General features: G+C 33.9%; 1 protein-coding gene across 12 annotated transcripts in view; it reads left to right on the top strand.

Annotated features, from left to right (window-relative positions):
• Positions 1-20630, top strand: part of EYA1 (EYA transcriptional coactivator and phosphatase 1) — a 342170-nt gene that overhangs the window by 170742 nt on the left and 150798 nt on the right. For 4 of the 12 annotated variants that reach the window (XM_028852737.2, XM_077942831.1, XM_077942828.1 and 1 more), the window contains exons 3-4: positions 9912-9961; positions 11512-11639. In XM_028852737.2, coding sequence (XP_028708570.2) covers positions 9912-9961; positions 11512-11639 — 178 coding nt within the window. Of the gene's footprint in view, positions 1-4079; positions 4757-9459; positions 9962-11511; positions 11640-20630 lie in introns of those variants that run through there. The other 8 variants (XM_015145559.3, XM_077942833.1, XM_077942834.1 and 5 more) reach the window with 6 other exon arrangements.

Genomic DNA, 20630 nt, shown 5'->3' with positions numbered 1-20630 from the left:
AGGAAAAAATCTTCAAGAAGAAATAACCTGGGTTTTCTAGGTTGTTTCATGTCAACAGAAACCCATTTTACAGCATGAGAAAGCAAAATAACATCGCTGAGATTAAACATATGCTTCCAGGACCAATTATTTATATATTTTTTGGCAGAAGGAAGAAAAAGTAACTGTTTGCCATTTTGGAAAATCAGTTGATTTTAAAAGAGGAAACCTGTTTTGTCATTTTGTTTAAGTATATATATTATCTCATCCCCTTTCCTTAAAAATCTGCCACTGCCCTTGCTATCAAGTGCTGCTCAAAGTTTCTATTAAGAATAATACTTAAAAGAAAAAAATCCAATAGGCAGTCATTACTACATAGGATAACAAGTTTCCCACCCTACATAAATAAATGTTATTATTAATATGTAATAATAAACGTGCTCTTTAGGAAGTCAGGAAATAGGTTATATTTTCATATTGTGTTGGTATAAAGACTTTAATGTGTATTAAAATAATTTTCCATGGTACAGCTAATAGTTAATTACCTCCTTAACTTTACTGTTAAAAGCTAATCATGTTGGAGTTTGAATGGAAAACATTTCACAAAATAGTGGTAGACCTTCAATTTGGCAGGTTTAATATCATTCTTAAAATAAATAGAGGATGTTTTACTTGGTTACATTTCAGCAGAAGGTTCCTGGGAGCAGGACCCTCATTGTAGGTCTCGTGCTGGTGGGGAAAGAGCAGGTCATGGAAGTGACCACTCCAAATGCCAACAAGGATCATAGTGTCAGCCATCCAGACACGGTTCCAAAGGCTCCATAAAGAAGCCAGGGAGGTAGTGCCATGGCATGGACCACAAGAAAAATAAATTTATATGAAACCAGGAAGACTGGAAGTATAGTATTTTGGGATACTCTATTTGCCATTCTATTTTGAACAGTCTGAATTACAAAATGTTGAATACTTTCACATATTGATTTTAATCATGTGGAAGAAATAATGGCTAGGATTTTGCTTTTTTAAGAAAATGTGTTAGTCTTTAAGTGCTGGTTATATTTTGCAACTTACTGTACTCTTATTTTTGAGAAATAATCATCTCATAAAAAGCATAGAAACAAAGAGATTAGTAAACTGTTGGACCAGGTAATAGCATGCATGCTGACTTCTAAAGTTATTTCAAAGTAAACACAAATAGAAGAAAAATAACTTCAAAGTGCCTCATTTATTGACAACTTCAAAACTGTAAAATAGCTTTATTTTCATTATTGGAATGAAAAGGAAAAGGGACACTCATATTTTATCCTTTGTTTTCTCAGTGTTTATTTGTTATACTTAATTTGATTAATCAATTGTTTACTCATGAAGTTTTAGAAAAGTCCAAGTTACCTTTTAGATTGTTGTAATGAGTTCCTTGTATCTGTCCTTGTCTATATACATATATATATAAATAACATTTGTAATATGTATTAATATTACAAATGTAATGTAAATATCATGTGTGTATATATATATATATATATATATATATATATATATATGCGTATCTTTTTTATCATGCCCTTAACCTAAAACACTAAACTCTTCTACCAAAATTGAAGATTTCCTCCACATAACCAGGCAGGTATCTAGGCAACAGCTGGCTCTGTCAGATAAAACCTGGTTGGCGATACAGCCTGTGAAAGATATTGTCTCCTTGAGGGTTTTCAAACATTTCATTACAGTTGAATATTTCAAGTATTTTCCCTTTTCAGATAAAATTATGTATTTTTTTATTGGGGAAAAAGCATATGGGAAAAATTTAAAACTCCTTTTCATACATTTATGTATTGAGATTTCCATGGCAAATATGAAATAACAATGCTTTCTTCTATTACCTTTTACTAGTAGCAATGTTCAACACATTTTCCTAAATTTTGTAGTTATATGTATGACTGTATTTAGGGAACTATTTAGTCCTTAAAGGGTATGGTTAAGTTACATAATATAGTTATAGTTTTAGAAGATTTAGAAATAGGAGGCTATCAATACACTACAAACTGGGTGTCATTAATAGCTTAAATGTGGCTGTTTATCATAGGATAACTTACTTTTGGTTTAAATTTCATGCGATAGTAATTATTATATATTAGATATTCAGAAGTAGTAACCATACACAATTTATGGGTAAACGTGATTGTTTTTAATCCATCTAATTTTGCTTCAGGAAAATGAAACTCCATAAAAGTAGTAAATATGCACATGGATATTACTTTTAGTCAGTGACTGAGCTCTTTGTTACATAATTATGTAGCATGAGCTGTATCACATCAATTAGTGGTCACATTACATTCATCATACTTTCACTAATTTTCTTCATAATTATATGCATCATTTATTTAATATTTCATTTGGTTATATAAATACAAATTAAATTTCAACATAAAAACATATAATATGATACATTTAACTATAATGTGGGCAAGTAACTTGTATATAAATGTGACACACTTTACATAATATTCCCACTGTTTTGATTTTGTATAGTTCTTATATTCTGGATTTGTCAGTGTAATCTTTCATGGATTAGAAAAATAATTTCTTACTCTCTTATGTCTAAAATAATTTTTAAACAATTGGAAGCATGAATACAACAGCTAAATGTAAAATTTCAAACATTGTTTAATTCTCCAACCAACACCTCAAATTTTAGATTTTATAGAGCTTAGAAATAAATGTGGTTGCAAAAGTATTTACTGTTTGATATCATAGATTGAATTACCATAACATTACATTTTATCTGACAATGCTGGAAATCTCCATTACAAGTTGTATTTTATTTTCTGCATATATACTTTAGTATATTGAATAACTGATACTTCTGGTCTGAGAAAGTGCAGTAGGTGGTAACATAATTCTATTTCTGCTGCATATATGAACAGATCCAATAGCAATCAACTGTTTCTTGACCTGGCTTCCCAAATATGGTAGATGACTAGCCCATGATTCCTTGCTGGTACTATACAAAATGAAATCCTAGGTGAGTTTGCAGTTTAAGCTGTAGCCTATGTCTGACAAAGTGTTCTTTTCTGAGGAATTCAGACTGGCATACTTTCGGCGGTTGGGGGGAAGTCTGTATTAAATTTTGGTCATTAGCAGCTTTTTAATTTTTTGTTTTCATCGGAATGGTGCTTTCATTTACATATTAGCAATATAAAGTTATGATTGTGTCTATGTGTTTTATTAGTTGATGATCTGGAAATGTATTATAAAGTCATGCAAAAAGTTGTGATTTTAAAAAATTTTTTCACATCTATCAAGCGCCTAAAAAATGAGGATGCTTTTTTTTTTTTAAATAAAAAACCTAATAAGTAGAATAGTATTCTATGGGTGATGACAAAACAGTTTTAAGAAAACTCCAATGGGTATAAAGATTTTATTTTAGAGCACAAAATTGGTTACAATCAGTGACTAGCATCAAAATAAACAAACGATGCCTTCTTTGAATATATGAAATCTACATAACGGTTAAGTCTTAGCACCAAAGTCATGTATCTGCATAAAACATAACTGAAGCTCAGCTCTTTAGGTGAGTGTTATACACTGTCATGCATAGATTCTGAGGTAAGAATTTTTTCAAAGAATAAACTGTAAAGAAAGAGTTCTAGATAACATGAAGCTTTTCCAAAAATCATTTTAAAATATTACCACTGAAACATTATCTGGTTCATATCCAAGGAATTATTCACCGAAGACTTGCCATTCTAGAAATCATTTAGGATTCATCCTTCAGGCTTTCATTATTAAACTGATAATAGCTTGCACGTTTGCTTTTTCGCTTTCTACTTGAAGGGAAATGGCCATTCTAGTTTTTTATTTCCCCCAGACCTGTTTCAGTAGTAGGTACGTTACTTGGGAAATAAATTCTGAAAAGTAGTGGATTCCCTAAGTTTCAGGGCCTGAAAAACGTTTAGGAAAAGTGTAAAAGATAACGTGTAACTACTCCCCAAAGATCTTAATTGGTAACTACTGTTGCAAGAGGACGCGTGTGTGTTGACCGTGTCTCAGAGAAGTTATTCTCACACAGCTGTTTATTCAGATAGCGTGGGGCGCGTTCATTTACATAATAATTTTTTTTTTTTTTAAAGCAGCAAGGTTGAGTCAGACAGAGCAGTGATCCTTTCAATTGTTGCATTTAAACCAATAAGGTTAGGACAAGAGAATAGCTGTGGTTTGCGTTGCAAAAACCAAAAAAAAAAAAAAAAAAAAAAAAGAAGAAGAAGAAAAAAAAAAGCCCCGAGGCTCCATGGGCAGACCTACAAGGCTGCGCAAACAAATCGAGGGATGAGATTCTGCTGTTTCTTTGTCTAGGGTTCTCAGATGCTATCTGCGGCTGCTGTTTGGTGGGGAAGGAGCGCAGGGCGCAAAGCTGTTACCAAACAGAACGGTGGGAGCTGATGGCTCCGAGTTTGGGGCGAGGTAGAAACTCTCCAGTGCCACTTCCGACTTTAAGCCTTCCTGTTGCCGTCCACTGTGGCGGGTTTCTTCCTGGGGAACGCGTTTTCGCTCAGTCGCTCGGCAGCCCGAGCCTGCGGCAGCGGCCAGGCGCCTGCCCCCTGCGCGGAGCTTTCCCCTGCAGAGGCGCTCCGCTCCCAGAAGCGCCGCGGCTGCACCAGAGCGCCTGAGAGCCCTCGCGCGTCCCAATCCAGGAGCAAAACTATGTCAGGAATGGAGGTTTGCTAACCCAGAAAATTCGAAGGAACACATTAAACTGGTGGATGCAGCAGATGTAAGCGCTGTAAGTACAAGCTGACTGTTTGAAAAATTGTAGTGACTGACAACAGCTGTCCTGTGGGCAAAGCCCAAGCTAACAGGAGCGCTTTTATTATTGTTTTGATTTGTTTTCAAAGAAAAACATTATGGCATGGGGAAAATTATGACACTTTGTACCTAGTACTTTATGAGCCACAGGGCTTCATCCTAGAAGTAGAATTCTCAACCTTCAAATTATGAGCGATTAGGATCATTAAGAGAGAATTACAAATTAATTGTTAACAATTACTTTTGTTATGCTCTAGATAAATAAATATAATGCAGGACCATATTCTTGTAGGGAGATGACTTCATATCTCTTTTCTGAATTGCTGCACAAATCTCAAATATATTTGTGTGATATTGAATAAAGCGGTACATATATGTTTATTGCAATACATAAATAACTTTTCTTACACACTTTAATTTGATATGAAAAAATGAAGCGTTTAACATTTGAAAGGACAACAGATAACGTTAAATTGATAGCACTTTTTAAGGAAGAAAATCTTTTTGCTTCAATAAATGAATTAAACGTTATATTAAACTTATCTTCAAAAGGTGATATAACAAATATTTACCCAATTAATATATTTTTCTCTTATTGACACTTTGTAAGGCTTGACTGGACCTTGAAGTTAAAAACAAGATCTGTAAACTTTTGAATTATCATTTAAAATATTTGCCATTCAAAATCAGTATATGAGTTGTTAATGACTCATGGGTTTATATTTCTTGGGAGGAGTTTTTGAACACATTTAAGCATAGCATTTGCAAGAATTCAATAAATTCAGAGCTGTCATTGAATTTAGACAAACGTTTTTATGTTTTATTTCTTAAAATGGCAAGGGGTACAAAAAGTTGATAGTAAGCACATAGTGTAGTTTTATAGGTTTGAGATTGTTTTTATAATGTGTCTTTCAAAGTAGGTTTTATTTTATGCTTGCGTGAGTCTTCCCCGCCCCCGCCAAGTCTGGGGTCTAAGGACATGCACACATGTATAGTCATGCTTTTGCATTATCAAATATTTGATATTTGACGTTCTCCATGCTTGAGTTCTCCCAAGGCCCAGAGTGTTCAGTAAGTGAGCAAGCAGTCATGGATTTTCAATCTTTGAACATTCTTTGCGGTGACAGACATAGAAGCCTAATTGAGCCACTGTTCGGTTTTAGAGGGCCAAATGGAAGTCCACTGCTGTGTGAGTTTCATAGACATGATAAATGATTTTCTCAGAAGAAAATTTCCATTTGTGAAAATCGAATAAGAATACATTGTAAAGAAGAAAAAGACTTGCAGCTAGAATAAAACCACTTGTTTAATCAAATATCAAAAGTATTTAATTCAACATTTTAAATAAATTGATATTGAAAACAATCCTTCAAAGCTATAGGTAGCATCCATGTGGTTTAAATACTTACTTGTTTTTTCATGCGGACTCTATTTTGTCATTTTCTTTAAACGACGCATTGCAAAAAGTAATGTAGTATACTACATTAAAATAATCAGCAGTAGTAGTAAAGCATTTATTTTATTGGAGTCTTTGATAAAGAAGGAAATACAGTGTTAACATTGAAAAAACATCTACATCTCCCTAGAACTTCATTTCAATTTTAGGTTTAGGGTTTTATTTTTAAAATTTAAGTTTTCATTACAACACTGATGCCATAGTTGGAGATATCGATTGAGGAGAAATTTTAGCAAGAATATACCCTGCTTAAAACACAGATTTATGGCTAAGGAAATTTTTTTATATATATAAAATACATTCTGATGAGAAAATTGCCATTGTCTTTCAAATTTGGAGTACTCAGGTTGATCTGTGGTTGGACAAAACTAGCTTGCCTGCCAACTCTATTTATTTAGATAAGCTCAGTACTTTCACTTTGAAAATTTCTTTTCAGTTTGAAAAAAAAGTTTTAAATTATAGTCATTTTATAAAAATTGCTTCTAGCAAGCAAAAAAAAGCCTATGGAAAACCCATAATTTAGACAAGTACCTACATTTTATTTGCTCTGTGCTGCTGAGATTTAGAATCCCTTTCCATTTACAGTTTACTTTTCACAGAACATTATTAACTTTTTGGCTTCACGCATGATCTTCTGTCAGATGCTTTTGATTTGTAATTTAGCAAAGTATAATAAACAGTGCAAAAGTCATGAATTTTGCTCTGCATCCTGAGCTCTGTGGTAGGGAAAATGTGATAAAATGTGTACCTTAAGTCTTGTTTGATGATCTCTCAAAGCAAGTTTGCCTTCTGGAAATAATTTCTGGGGTTGAAGAGCATGGTATTAACAGATTTAATGTGGCTATTCAATGGATTGGCGAAGTACTATGTGAGGTTTAACAAAATGAGAGAGACAAATTGAACATCAACAAAAGTTACATCTGTGAAGAATTATAAATTTAATTAGAAAAAAGGCAAACTTAAAAGACCTCATTAACTAATCAGAAGTCAAAGTTACTAGTTTAGGATTCTTGAATTTGAATTCTAAGAAGTTCTGCTTGTTGCTATTTGTATTTTCACAACTCTGTCGATATGCGACTATGAGTATCCTATACAATGAGTTTTAAAAAGCATTAAAGTGAAATGACTTGATTGTAATATAAGATAACCATTTGTTATGTTACGGGAAATATTTTTGCACTCATAGAAGTATTTGAATTAAAAATACCAGATTAGGGGAAGACAAGAAACATACTAAGTTTATGGGTGTAAAGCAGAAAATGTGAACTTACTGAATGCCTCACATCACTTTTCTACAAACAATAAAACAATATTTTTCTCTTTTGAATGGAAATATCCCTAATTATTTTCAAAACACATTGTGGTTTTAGACCTTTGCAACACAGAAACTTCCAGAGATATTATCAAACATGAGAGGAAATCAACAGCAATCAGAAATAGGTGTTCTTTTTAGATAAGTCATTATAAGACTATGTTTCCTTCTGCACTGTAATCTTGTACTACACATAAAAAACTAAAAGCATGTGAAGTGTAGCATTTTGTAAACTGTAACTAATTTTGCTCACATCTGTGTCTAATTGTTGTCTGCATTCGCATTCTTGAGAGTAGATTTATTTTTCCTGGACCACGATGTGGATTCAGCTGACCAGCCTAAGTGAGGATTAGTTGTTTTAAAGTTATTTTGATTAAAGAGTCATTTTTAAATACAGTAACACACAACACATGGTTTAAATAATCCTTGAGACACAAAAGAATATATCTGAAGTATACTTAATGAAATGTAGATCATGCGTATGGACTTTCAAAAGTTGTAGAGTATGAAAATACAGTAGAGTCTAGTTGAACCAGCGTAAAAGAAATGAGTTGTAGTGAAAATGCATTTTTTCAGTGAAATGTGGTAGAATAATTCTTGTTTTGAAGTTCATTTTTTCGTTATTAACAGCAGTTTGACTTTGAAATTTAAATATGATTGGTTAAAGCACAAATATAAATCTAACCAAACTTTCAAAGTATATACTGAAACTAGAATTATATTTCCAACATGGTACTTTCCAGCTAATGTTAAAATGGAAATGCACTTTAACATTTAACAGAAAGAATGCTTTAAATACTCTTTCACGTAATTAAGCCAGGAGAGTTCTTAAAACTAAGTTAGTTCTCACCTATAATTTATTCCAGGTGCATAAAAGTGGAGAAAAAAAAAAAAGAAAAAAAAAGGAAATTTATCCTTGAGGTATATTGCTGGAGTTTCTAAAGGAAACCACTTAAACTTGTGTGAGAACATTAATTTTAACAAAAATTGCAGAAGGTTGTTATCATGGAATGACACATCTGTAGGCATTGAAATTTAATTTGTATCTTATACTCAAGCATCCTTTAAAAATTGTTTTTCATCCTGCATGTATTGTAGAAACATATACCTAGAAATTTTACGTAACATTATACCAAGACAGTTAGACTTTAAAGATGCTTTATTCTTGCTGGAAAGGTAGTATTTCTTATTTCATAAATCATAATTAAAAAATAACAGGACTTAACAGAAGACGTTTGGTTGGATAACTGTAATGCCATTTGAGATGCTTCAGTTCTCATCTTTGTTCTGTAACCCTAATTGATGTCAGTTCAGGTTGAATGAAAATGCACATCAAAGATTTGGAATTCTGAGCCATTTTTAAACGTTTTGCAGAATGCTCTCCTACTGAGGCGTTAGCCTGAGCCTACAAGCCAGCAGTCTGGCCTTACCTGAGCTTTATCACCTGCTGGCAGTTTGAGCTGCTTCTGGAAGACAGGCAGTGACTGTCAAAGCCTGCACATTAGTTAAGTTGTTCAGTGAAGTCCTGAAGTACAGATTCGTCTAGAAAAAAGAGAGACTAAAATGTAAGCTGACTAAGATGGTGAACTGATTATTAAACTTTCCATTTTCTTTCTCGGTTTAAAAGATGGAAAATCCACCAAAAATGCTAACTACATTTTCTAGTTTACTGGGCAGAACTGAATAAGAACTCATTGAATTTTAAATTGGCGAGGGTAAATGAGTACATTGTTCAGTGGAGTGACTTTGGGTATGAAAACTTGCCTTTGCCATCTATAGTTAGTCCAGCATTGTCTGAAAGTTGCCCAGAAGCTGTTTTAGTGAATGTTAAATGACAAATAGTAAATGTAGGAGCAAACCATTATGATAAGGATAAGAAACTGTCAGGAGTCAAAGGGGTGGGCGGGAGCTCTATTTCAGCTGGTGATAACAGAAGCTGAAAGATCTTCTGAGGATGCTGGAGGATTACTGCTTGAACTATTGCTGTTAAACATGCTCATTTTGTCAATCGCTATTTTTTTTCCAAGCACCTTTTCCAAGCTGCCTGGGCAAGGCTGCTTTGCATGTTGATTGGGGGAGGGGTAATCCCGTTTGCAGCTGTCATAGGCCAGTGATGAATCACTATCACGTCATTTGGCTGCCTTCCCCCCCTGACAAGGGGAGGAGGAGGATAGACCTGCAGGAGGAAACAACAGTTGAGACCTCAACTTAAAGACAATATGCCTTTCACTGCTGCAGTATCCTCCTTTTTCTCTTTTGGTTAAAAGAGAGCATTGTCGTTCTCAACCATGTGCTCTGTATAATTAAGAGCTGACACTGAAGCAGAGTAACAACAGCTTCTAATTTTTTTACCCCTGATCACAGGTGCAAACATCTCAAGCCAGTTCAGATGTTGCTGTTTCCTCAAGTTGCAGGTAAGGATATTGTTGATATTTGACATTTTTGGAGATTACCTTTCTGTGACCCGTATCTATTTTTGTCTAGTGTTTCTTAATTATTTCTATTAATAGCAACAGCCTCTGTTGGAAATTACTTAACAGTTTGTGTGTATGCGCTTGTAAAACATTTTAAGTATGTAGAAAGGGAATAGGAACCTCGGTTTGAAAATAATTATGGGCTATAGTTTCTAGTGTTAGGAAAACTGTGAATGTGTAATGAGAATCAGGAGAGAACAATTGGATTTTAGACCATTTCTAGTTTGAATTCAGAATATTTGTGGAAGTCAAAGCTCACTTTAGAAGTAAAATGGTTCATGTTAAACTGTTTTAAAAACTGATACCCATAGTCAATGTAAGTGCAACCTCTAAATTAAAATGACTGTAGCTTTTATTGACCTGATAGGGTGAGGAGCAAATAGTATTAACTTTATATATGTAAACATTAAACTTCCATCTTTTTTCTTAGAAAAACATACAAAGTATAAAATAAAGTAAATGGGCCCTAAACTTTTAAGAAATTGGCTGTAAGAAAATAATGGTATCTAAGTGTGTTTTTAGTGACTTTAAATAAATTCTCTCTTCACTAATAGGGTATTCAATATAAATGTATAGTTCTGAAATTGTGAACATGAGTAGTGGCTTTTGTACCCATTATAGAATAAGTAACTGCAGAGTCTAAGAACTTTCAGGGGGCATTTAACTGGTTTTATATGGTAAAATTGCAAAATTATAGCACTGAAGTAGAATTGTTGTTATTTCCCAGAGTAAGTGACAGCTGAGGTATTCTGAGTGCTAATGCTTGCAGGGACCCACTGTATGTTGGCCTTATCCCTTTTCAATTGGGCACGCTGTATGTAATCCACAAAGCAAACAAGTGAGCCGACATCATAATGTTTTAATGCTGCATTTGTTTCAAGGGAAACAGAGGAACAATTAAGTAGTTTGCCAGAGTAAACACATGCATCAGGACTATCTCATTCCCTGTCACTAGACTATAGGTTTCAAGTGTTTTATTTGGTTTGGAGACCCATTAAATTACAATTGGGTGGTAAATTATAAGGGAGTACCTGGTGCTAATTTATTAGATGAAACAGATTCCCCAGAAAAGTGATCTATTTCTATTTTACTTCTTTACATAGTTGCCTTTTCTTTTAGAAAAGTAATGCCTTTGGTCCTTTTTAATATAAAAAGAAAAAGATGACTATTTTTTCTTTGAAAAGTATAATAGGTGTCATTGTCTCACATTAGACCTTGTGACTTGATGAACTGTGTAAGAGAAAAAATGAAATTTTAAAAACTTCGTGTGACTGGCTGGATAGGTAAAGCAAGTGTCATCTTTTGATAGTACATATGATGAAGGGATGCCTGAAGTCAAAATGTGAGATGAATTATTTTGAGTCTAAGAAATAGATACAATGGGACTTTTGTGCGAGTGTGTTTCAAAGCAGGTGTCAAGTCATTAGCGCATTAAATAGTGGTGTTATGAATTTGGTACATCTGTCAAACGGAAGGCTTCTTGTCTTTAGGTCTATGGAAATGCAGGATCTAACCAGCCCGCATAGCCGTCTGAGTGGTAGTAGTGAATCCCCCAGTGGCCCCAAACTCGATAACTCTCATATAAATAGTAATTCCATGACTCCCAATGGCACCGAAGGTGAGTGTCTGCCTTCTCATTGTTTACTTTGCACCTTGTTTCTTCATCAATATATGCTTTGTTATTAGTTGGTTTGTTATTAATTGAAATCATTAATATGATTTCAGTTGTCAAATTCGTAAAACTACTGTTATATTTCCTCTTTAGGTGATAATGTGACTTACTAATCCGTATTCATTGTTAGGAGATTCATGTTTCCAGGTTATTGTAACATTGCATAGATTGGTTTTGTTTCGCCAAATGCATATACATGCATATACACATGTATATTATACGTATTTGTGTGCATGACATTTTTAACTTTTGAGTGTGTTTTATCTTCTTATTGATCATGTCCACACTGCAATATCAATTTGTGTTGTTTTGTTGTATGATCAATTAAAACTTGGTATTATTTCCTTTATTTTATTTTCCCTTTTGTTGTTAAATATAGCCGAATTTGTTTAAATGTAAACATTGGACTGGATTGTTTCTAAATATCAATGAAATAATTTGTGTGCCTAGTGTTCTTATGGCTTCAGCTATGAAAATATAAATAAGTAAAAAAAGTATTGTTTATGGCGTATACAACATCATTTAGGTGATATACACACAATTTATTTACTTAAAGATTAAATAGCATACTTTAAATGTAGAACAATTACAATTATTTCTGTGTAATTAATACATATGAATATTTATATAAATTTTATATAAGTAGAAATACCTACTTTGATCCATGTATACTTAAGATTAAACATATAAGGTTATATGTATTGTTGCTACCTGTTATGCAGTCATTTAGGTACTATGCATATTTTTACAACTTCAACATATGGAAAGATACATTACATATTGCATTATATTTATTTCTACTATAGTCTATTGAAAAATTATTTCTTCATAGATAATATTTTGCTTATTTATTCATTACTAAGCCTCAGGACCTTGATGACTCAGAGCATACCTTTCACTAGAAGTTCGATAAATTATCTATGTTAGAATATTCCAGAATTCCATCCATATGCAAAACTCTTAACCATCATTTCCCAGTCACCATGGTGATCTTTCATTACACAATTTTTTTTAAAAAAAGCTAACTGCTGTAAAATTATTGTCTTTTTTGATGTGATATTCCAGTATGTGTTAGTGAAGGCTTTTAAAACTTATAATGTTATGTAATTTTTAGTAATAGGAAAAATATAAAATCAGTTGTTTCTGATATGAGATGCTTTGATTTTTATTCCAGCAGTGATTCTTTGAATGTGTAAATATTCTGCATTTTTCTTTTAGCATAAATACATTCATTTCAAGTGTTTATGAAAAATGGGTACTCTCAAAAATTGAAACTTTGCTGATGTAGCAGAAAATTAATCTCTGCATGAGGTGCCTTTTCATCTGAAACTTTTTTCTTCCCATTTTGATAGGCAATCAGAGAGAAATTTAAATTATTTATAGGAAAGTAGTTCTAGTGTGTAAGTGGATTTTATAGAGCAAATAAAATAAAAGCAAGCAGTCCTGTTTCCTCTCCTTTTGGGCTTTGGCTTCAGGTAAAGCATGCCTACTGCGGAGTGCAGACTGGGTGTGGATGTAGTCAGCCAGACCGCGGCAGGTCCCTGCGCCGGCAGGCCTCATGCGAGAGTCAGCGTGAGGGCGGCCACTGACAGGAGCTGCAGAAGGCCCATAGGTGACCTTTAACAGGCATTTCCATCATTGTGAAGTCCAGATAAGACAGTCATTCAAATTAACTTAAAAATAAGGAAGACTAAGTATGTTAAAATATTTTGCTCAATAGAATATACCGGTACATATATGGAAGAGCAATTATGAAATACTGGTAGTTAATTTTTTTGTATATGAAGAAATGAATAGGACTAATACGTTTTCATTTTCTCAACATTTTATTGGCAAGTTCTCTCCTACAAAATAAGAACCACGCAGTACTGAAACAGAGTGTGTGTTTAGGGTTCCCCTTAGATAGCTTTATGTGAGTGATGTGTGGTTTGTTTTCTAAGCACATGTGGAGAAATAACGTATTTCTGAATATTTACTTTTTATAGCTTGATATCACATTCATATTTAGGAATATCGCATTTTATTAGATTTTTGCATAACTAAAATAAGTTCAAACTATTAAAACATGTTAGGTAATTATGGGATCTCCTCAACCAAACTGGAAAATACACAGAATTTATTCTTTATCTTAAACTTAATTGTTTTATGTCTTAGAAATGAATTTTTTTAGACTTGACTTCAGACAAATACACAATTACTCATCTCACCCTGTTTCAGGTAATCTTCATTAATGTACTTTACAAGCGTTGTGGTGGTTAGAAAGTGAAGTTAGAAGGTATCGATATAAATGAGAATAAATGAAGTTTCTCAATCTCCTGACATATTGTTTTATTTTAGTAGTCAGTTTGAAAATATGGACCCAAAGTTCCCTCATGATTGATGTTACATGTCTGTTTAGATACAAACAATATTGGAAAGTTCTAGGTTTTTAATTAAGTGTGTGAATCAGTTTATCATGCTACTTATATGTCTCATAGTATATCTATTTCATTCCTCTCTGTCACCACTAGAGGAGTTAAGCTTAAAATTAGCGAATTCATTAATGTCTGGCAAACTTCTCTGGCATATAGTCTTTATAGATTTTCCTATTTCTTCTTTGAAATCTTATTTAGTTTGAAAACAGCAGTGTTTACTGATGAATTAAAGGAATGAAATCAAGAAATTCATTACAATTTAAGAGTCTTTAAAATGTCAATCACCTCCCCTAACTCTACAATGAACATTTTCAGCTACATATGCCATGATTTATATTTAAGTGACTTCTCTGCAGCCCGACTGAAAATCATCTCAGCCCTATAGAAATTAATTAGGTCAATGGAACTTCCATTTAGTTTACACAGTTGCTGGCTTTGCCTGCATTTATATAGGTTGTCTTTTTTCACTCAGAGATATTTTTTATTTCCTGCCACCACTTGTTCCTATAATGAGGCTAAGAAAACAAGAAAATCTCCTGTATCAAAAACCATAACTTCATCTGAAGAACAAACAAGAAGGGAATGGAATGGAAAGGCAGAGAATATTAAGTTTCTTCTTAAGTCTGCTGCCAAGTTATCCTAAGACTCAATGTTTGTAGGTTCTGTACTCATAGGCTAGTGCCTATTTTCATGGTTCATCTAAGGGATAAAGACAGAAAGACACTGAGCTACAGCCTCAAGTACTGTGCTTTTTTATTTCCTACATGAAATGTTCTTCAGTTATAATAGTTGTTTGTTTCATATTTCAAAACTTTCAACTATTCACATTTTTAAACATCCTTCCAACCCCTCTGTGAATTGTTACTGTTGGAGTTAACCATTGGTTGGTTTCACCCAGTTTATACATCTTTGCAATATAAAAATATAAACAGGTAAAAATAGAAAATAGTAGCATAAATGAACGCTTGACTTGCAATGAGGAAAGCACTGTAAGAAGTGATATGTTTCCAAATGAATTAATGCATATTTTTGTTACTATTAACTCAAGCTTGACCTAGCAGACACTAATGGATGGTTGTGAAAACACCAACCATGGCCTGTCTTTCAACTGTTTTCCCTCTTCCTTTGGACAGTTAGTCTGAAAAACTTGTCTTGAAACAGATAGATTTGTCTTTAGGTGACGTAAAACCAAATGCAATTGGAGGCCAAGATGGAACAAAAATTCTGTTCCATGTATTATATTGTTAAAGTATAGCTTTTAAGAAATAGGCTTCTTGGTGATACTTCTATTAGATGATCATCAAATCTGAGAGGATTTGTAATGTTTGGGAATCTGTGCAAGCCTTTACATGGTAAAGGCTTTGTGTTGATATTTGTGTTAAGCATGAGAAGTAGTTGGGAAAGGTTCCTTCGAAGGACTCAGGGCTGTGGCCCTAAAAGGATTTTTATTTACGTACGTAATTAAGGCCTTGTTTGCAAAGCAGTGATTCTTTCCATCTTTGTTTTCGCTGGTTGTCTTAAGTCCATGGGAGCTTAAGATTGGTCAGTTCATATATTGCTGGTTTGAGTGTTTATTTTTGGTTGTCTTGGAGTAAGGAGTGAGGAAGGCCAAAAAAAAAGTGTGAGCAAGCAAAAATCTGAGCTCTAATTCTGAGTTTTCTCTATTGTAAACTTAGACTCAAACTCAAGAAGAAGCTTAAACTTGTCTTGAAAGGGATAGATTTGTCTTTAGATGACGTAAAACCAGATGCAATTGGAATCTTCACTGCACATAGGGTTTCAGGAATTCTGATGGTAATTCAAATAGTAATTTTGAATTGGTATATCAGATTTCCTAGGTGATAACAGATACAATCTCGAATTAGGTAGCTAAATTTTCTCCGTTTAAAATTTACTGTGTATTACATATTTTAGGCTGATAGGTTCAGTTTTATACATTATCAGAATCATTTTAAGCTGTTTTTATCATTTTTACAAAACTTAGAACACTAGTAAATTATCTGGATTTTTTTCTCGCTGTAATTTTAATTTAGTAAAATATAATGCTATCCAACTAGATTATTTTTAAGAAATCTGATTTACAAGAAATGTCTAAACTGGGGCAGATGTGTATAAAATTATGGTTTGAGGCTGTATTTTATAGTCTATGTTTATATATTTGTGGTTAAATATTCTGTTGTCAATAGAAACATGGTAATATAACTTTATTATTGTTTACATTCTGCACAGGATTTAGTTTCTGGAAGATTAAGGGACATTGTGAATAAAAGAGTTTCTAAATGACATTTTTAGTTTGTCTGTAACCACAGAATTGGCCTCTTATAAATTGTTCTTAAATAAAAGCCATGAAAGAATGAATAAATAATTTGTTAGGATTTAATATTTTCCTATGTTGTATATATAGGAATAATTTTCACATGTCTGTTGCTAATTAATTATAATAATGCTGGCTAATATTTATGAATAACCTATTAGTCACTGTGATGACTATTTTCTATGTTTTGCTTTATTAATCTTTAGAAAACAAATTTAAAAACATTGTCAGCAAAATAGCTAAGAGTCTGGGCTTGAATTCCAGCTTCACTATTTGCTGGCTGTGTGAACTCAGACAAGTCAGCCTCTGGGTGGCTATTTTCTCATCTGTAAAATGGGGATAATAACAGAACTTACATCAGGCTTTCTGTGAGGATGTAACATAAAATTTGCAGCATAATTGGAACTTATAAGTGCTCAGTATTTATTAACTGCTATGCCATATATAATTAAGTCACTTCTACAGTGTGATTCCCATTTTATGAACCAAAAAAATCCAAGACTTAAACACCAAGTTTAAAGGCACATGGCTTGTAATTGGTACCACTGGCATGTGAGCGGGTACTTGAATTAAGTTCTGAGTCCAGAGCCTGGGTTTTTAATCATCATATTATTCTCTGGAGAGAATATGTGATTTGCATCATCTACAAATGCCTTTTCTAATACGTTTTACTAAACATTGGTGCTTTCATTGCCACACTGGTGCCTTCATGGCTGGATGATGCCATTCCCTAGCAAACAGCAGCGCTGTGCAAGAACCAGTGGCAGAGGCTTTGATGACAAGGACTTCGTTATAAGGATGACTCTTCAGGGTGGTTACAGTCCGGTCTTGAAGTTCTGATGTGCATGAGTGTGTGAGATTCCTTCTTGTGGTCCACGTGCACGTTGTATTGCATCATTAGGTTAACTTTGGGGGATTGTTTCTTGTTTTCAAAGCTTTAGACTTAATTATAATTTCATCAACTGTCTGCCTGTTAAGCCTCTCTGAGATCAAATGGAGATGGGAAATCATCTCTGCTTTTCATTATAATGGTCATTATCATATGCACATTTGGTTTGGGGCAGTGTTACTGTGAAATTTAAAAACTGGTTGCAGTTTTGCTACTGCTCAGAGTAAATGTTTTCTACCTCAGAAAATATTTCTAAGTAGGTGGTAAATTTGGTCACACTTTTCTTGACTTTGAGAACCAAATTATACCAGCCAAACAACACTGTTGGCATTTGTTGGGGCTCCATTGGAGTAGTAATGACCAAATCTGAGAGTTGAGAACATGCTTGGGATGTTCTAGGATCAGCAAGGAGCCCAGTGTGGCTGGAGGAGAGAGAATGGCTGGGAGTAAAAGAGGTAAAATCAGAGGAATAGAGGGGTGGCACGTGTGAGCCTTGTAGGGTGGCAGATAGGCTCTAGCCTCTCACCTGCAGCTAACTGTATCTTTCATAATAAGAATAGGAACTCCAGTGCTGATTGCCTGCAACTAGGCTCAGGGTTTCTAGAGTGAGGCTTCCTGATAACTAAGGTCTAGATGTAGACAACTTTTCCCTACTTCCAGTTGCTAATAGTATAGAGAATCACAGTTCTGTGGCATCTCTGTGCTGCCTGGGCCAGAACTTTGGTATGAGCTGAAATAAATCTCCCTGAGAACATCCAATATTCTGGGAGAAACCTCTGGTTCCCTCCCGGGAGATATGTGAACATTTTGTGAATGGTAGTATTTGGGCAAATTCATATGCCTTTGGTGACAGATTCCCTGCTTTTAAGTAAGTCCTGATTTCTTAGGATATCCAAGGATGCCTTGGTGTGAGCAGTATATAAATAAAGTGGGGTCTGTTACATTTCTTCTCACCTTGCTAACTTGGAGTAAGGGTCAAGAGTAATTCATTCTCCTCTCTTTCACTCTAAGCATACAATACAGTAGAAAAAAATACATACATATTACAAATTTTCCACTTTTGCTTTGGGTAGGAAAAAAATTATCTGTCATATGTCAGTGACTGTCAAATATTGCTTATACTGTAGTAGAGAGAAAGCAAGTCTTCATAAGGTTATCAAGGGTTTGTGTTAATTTTTAGGACACACAATTTGTAAGTGAGAGCTTATTATGATTATGTTCATGGTAATTTGCTAGTTTTACAGATTTTGAGTTTTGTTTTGTTTTGTTTTGTTTTTGCATGCCTCCAGTATCCCATTATACCAAAAAATGGTAGACAGACTCTACCAAACACATTCCAAAGAGGTATGTTTATGTACTCCTCATAATACAAATTAGGAACTATTTCTTAACATTGTAACATGAATCAAAATCTATAATCCTTACCCATTTTATCATTGTATTTATTACTAATAGGGCATTTTAAGTGGAAAGAATCCTTTTTGTCAACAATAAAGAATATGAACTACATTGACTAAGTTTTTGAGTACATCATATGCCCTCTACCTACGTTTATCCTCAAAACAATCTTTAGGGTAACTTTTAGGCACCTCATTTTAAAGAGTTTAAGTGACTAGTCTGTGTTTACAGTGTATTAACTGTGTTGCGGAAGAGATGCAAAGGCCTAACAGGCTGATTTCAAAGCTATATTCTTTACACTTTAAAACATGGACTCCCCAATAGCACTGCTTAGGTTACTAGCCAAAAAGCTGAGTTCTTGCTGAAATAGTTTATCTTCCCTAAGAAGTGTTTATGTTACCTTATCTAAGATTGTGGCCAAGATGAAAGATATGCAACATTCATTTATATGTGTGCTTCACCTAGAAGAGTTTTCTAAGTTTCTCGAAGCGGGGACACATGTGTTCACTCTAGTGTGCTTAGCATCTAACGGGAGGATTGGCAATAAAGTCAAATAAAAAAAAAATGTTAAATGAATGCCTCATATTACTAAGCATATAATGTACATGAATGATTATAAGAGAAGAGCATTCATTAAGTTTGTTTACAATGTATTAATGATTCAATAAGTATCTAGAGCCTGTTTTTTAAATTTTTGAAATTGATCATTTCACAGACAGTTCATATAGTTGCTATGGGCTGTCCATCCGCAGAACATTCACAGTCAACATTGTTGCAGGTTGTGAATTTGATCTATAGTGACTGACTTGCTTTTGACCCGTAGTAAATAACTGCTTCATAAATAGAAACTTCAACTGTTAGTATATTAATAGTGATGAAGCAACTTCCACATACAACTGTTCCAAGAAACAACTGAATGATATAAGGATAAGGCAGTTAATACACTTAGGGTTGGTGTGTAGATGGTAAGATGGTAAAGGAATAATTGGAAGTAAACATTTTGAAGGTGGGGAAAAATTGCAGGAAGAAGGATATATATATATATATGTATTCACTGAAGTAAAAAAATAAAAGTGTCTATGTATATATGTGTGTGTGTATATGTGTGTATATATGTAGTGTATCTGTACTATATATCCACAATTACATTGTTAATTTGAGAAATATTTATTAAGTGATTCTATCTAGAAATATACCAAACTCCATTCTAGCCAAGGAGGAGTTCGCTATTTAATGTGATTTACCACCATACTTTAAGATAAGGACTATATTCTGCAGAGGAGGAGGACATCTAATCCTCACTGAAGTGATTGTGGATTGTGGGGACGCACACTGGTGATGCTTAACCTGAGTCCTGAAGGAGAGGTAGGAGAATACTGAGTGCCATGCCAGGAAGAAAGAGAGAGCTTGAGCTTCATAGCTGTGACAAAGACATTCTGAATGGCAGAAGAGTGTATGTGCGTGTGCGCGTGTGCATGTGTGCGTGTGTGTGTGTGTGTGTGTAAGATGAGAAGCATGCACAGAGATGGAGCTTAGATGCCAAAGATGATGATGAAGGGCTCAAGATATGAAGTTCAAGAATTTGGATGCAACTGTACAGGAGCTGTGGGAGCTGAAGGCTTGTGAGTCAGAAAGTGGTATGATTGGGTTTGTGTTTTAGAAATGCACTTAGGTAGTATTTTGAAACTGTATTCAAGGGGTAGTGGGCATTAAGAAGGGACCCTAGGTGAGAAGAAATGAAGGCATTTTATCTGAAATCATGTGCTTATTTGCATATTATTATCTTTTTCTGAACATATCTGATACTTGCCTTAAAGAGAGTAACGTGGAAAATGAGTAATATTAGAAATATAGGAAGAATTGCATGCTTGTGAGAGCAGTTTTGTAGTCAGACTTACCTGAACTAAAAAATCACAATCACA

This window comes from Macaca mulatta, chromosome 8 (genome assembly GCF_049350105.2).
Source record: "Macaca mulatta isolate MMU2019108-1 chromosome 8, T2T-MMU8v2.0, whole genome shotgun sequence".
NCBI lineage: Eukaryota > Metazoa > Chordata > Mammalia > Primates > Cercopithecidae > Macaca > Macaca mulatta.
This window is presented reverse-complemented; position numbering and strand designations above follow the sequence as displayed.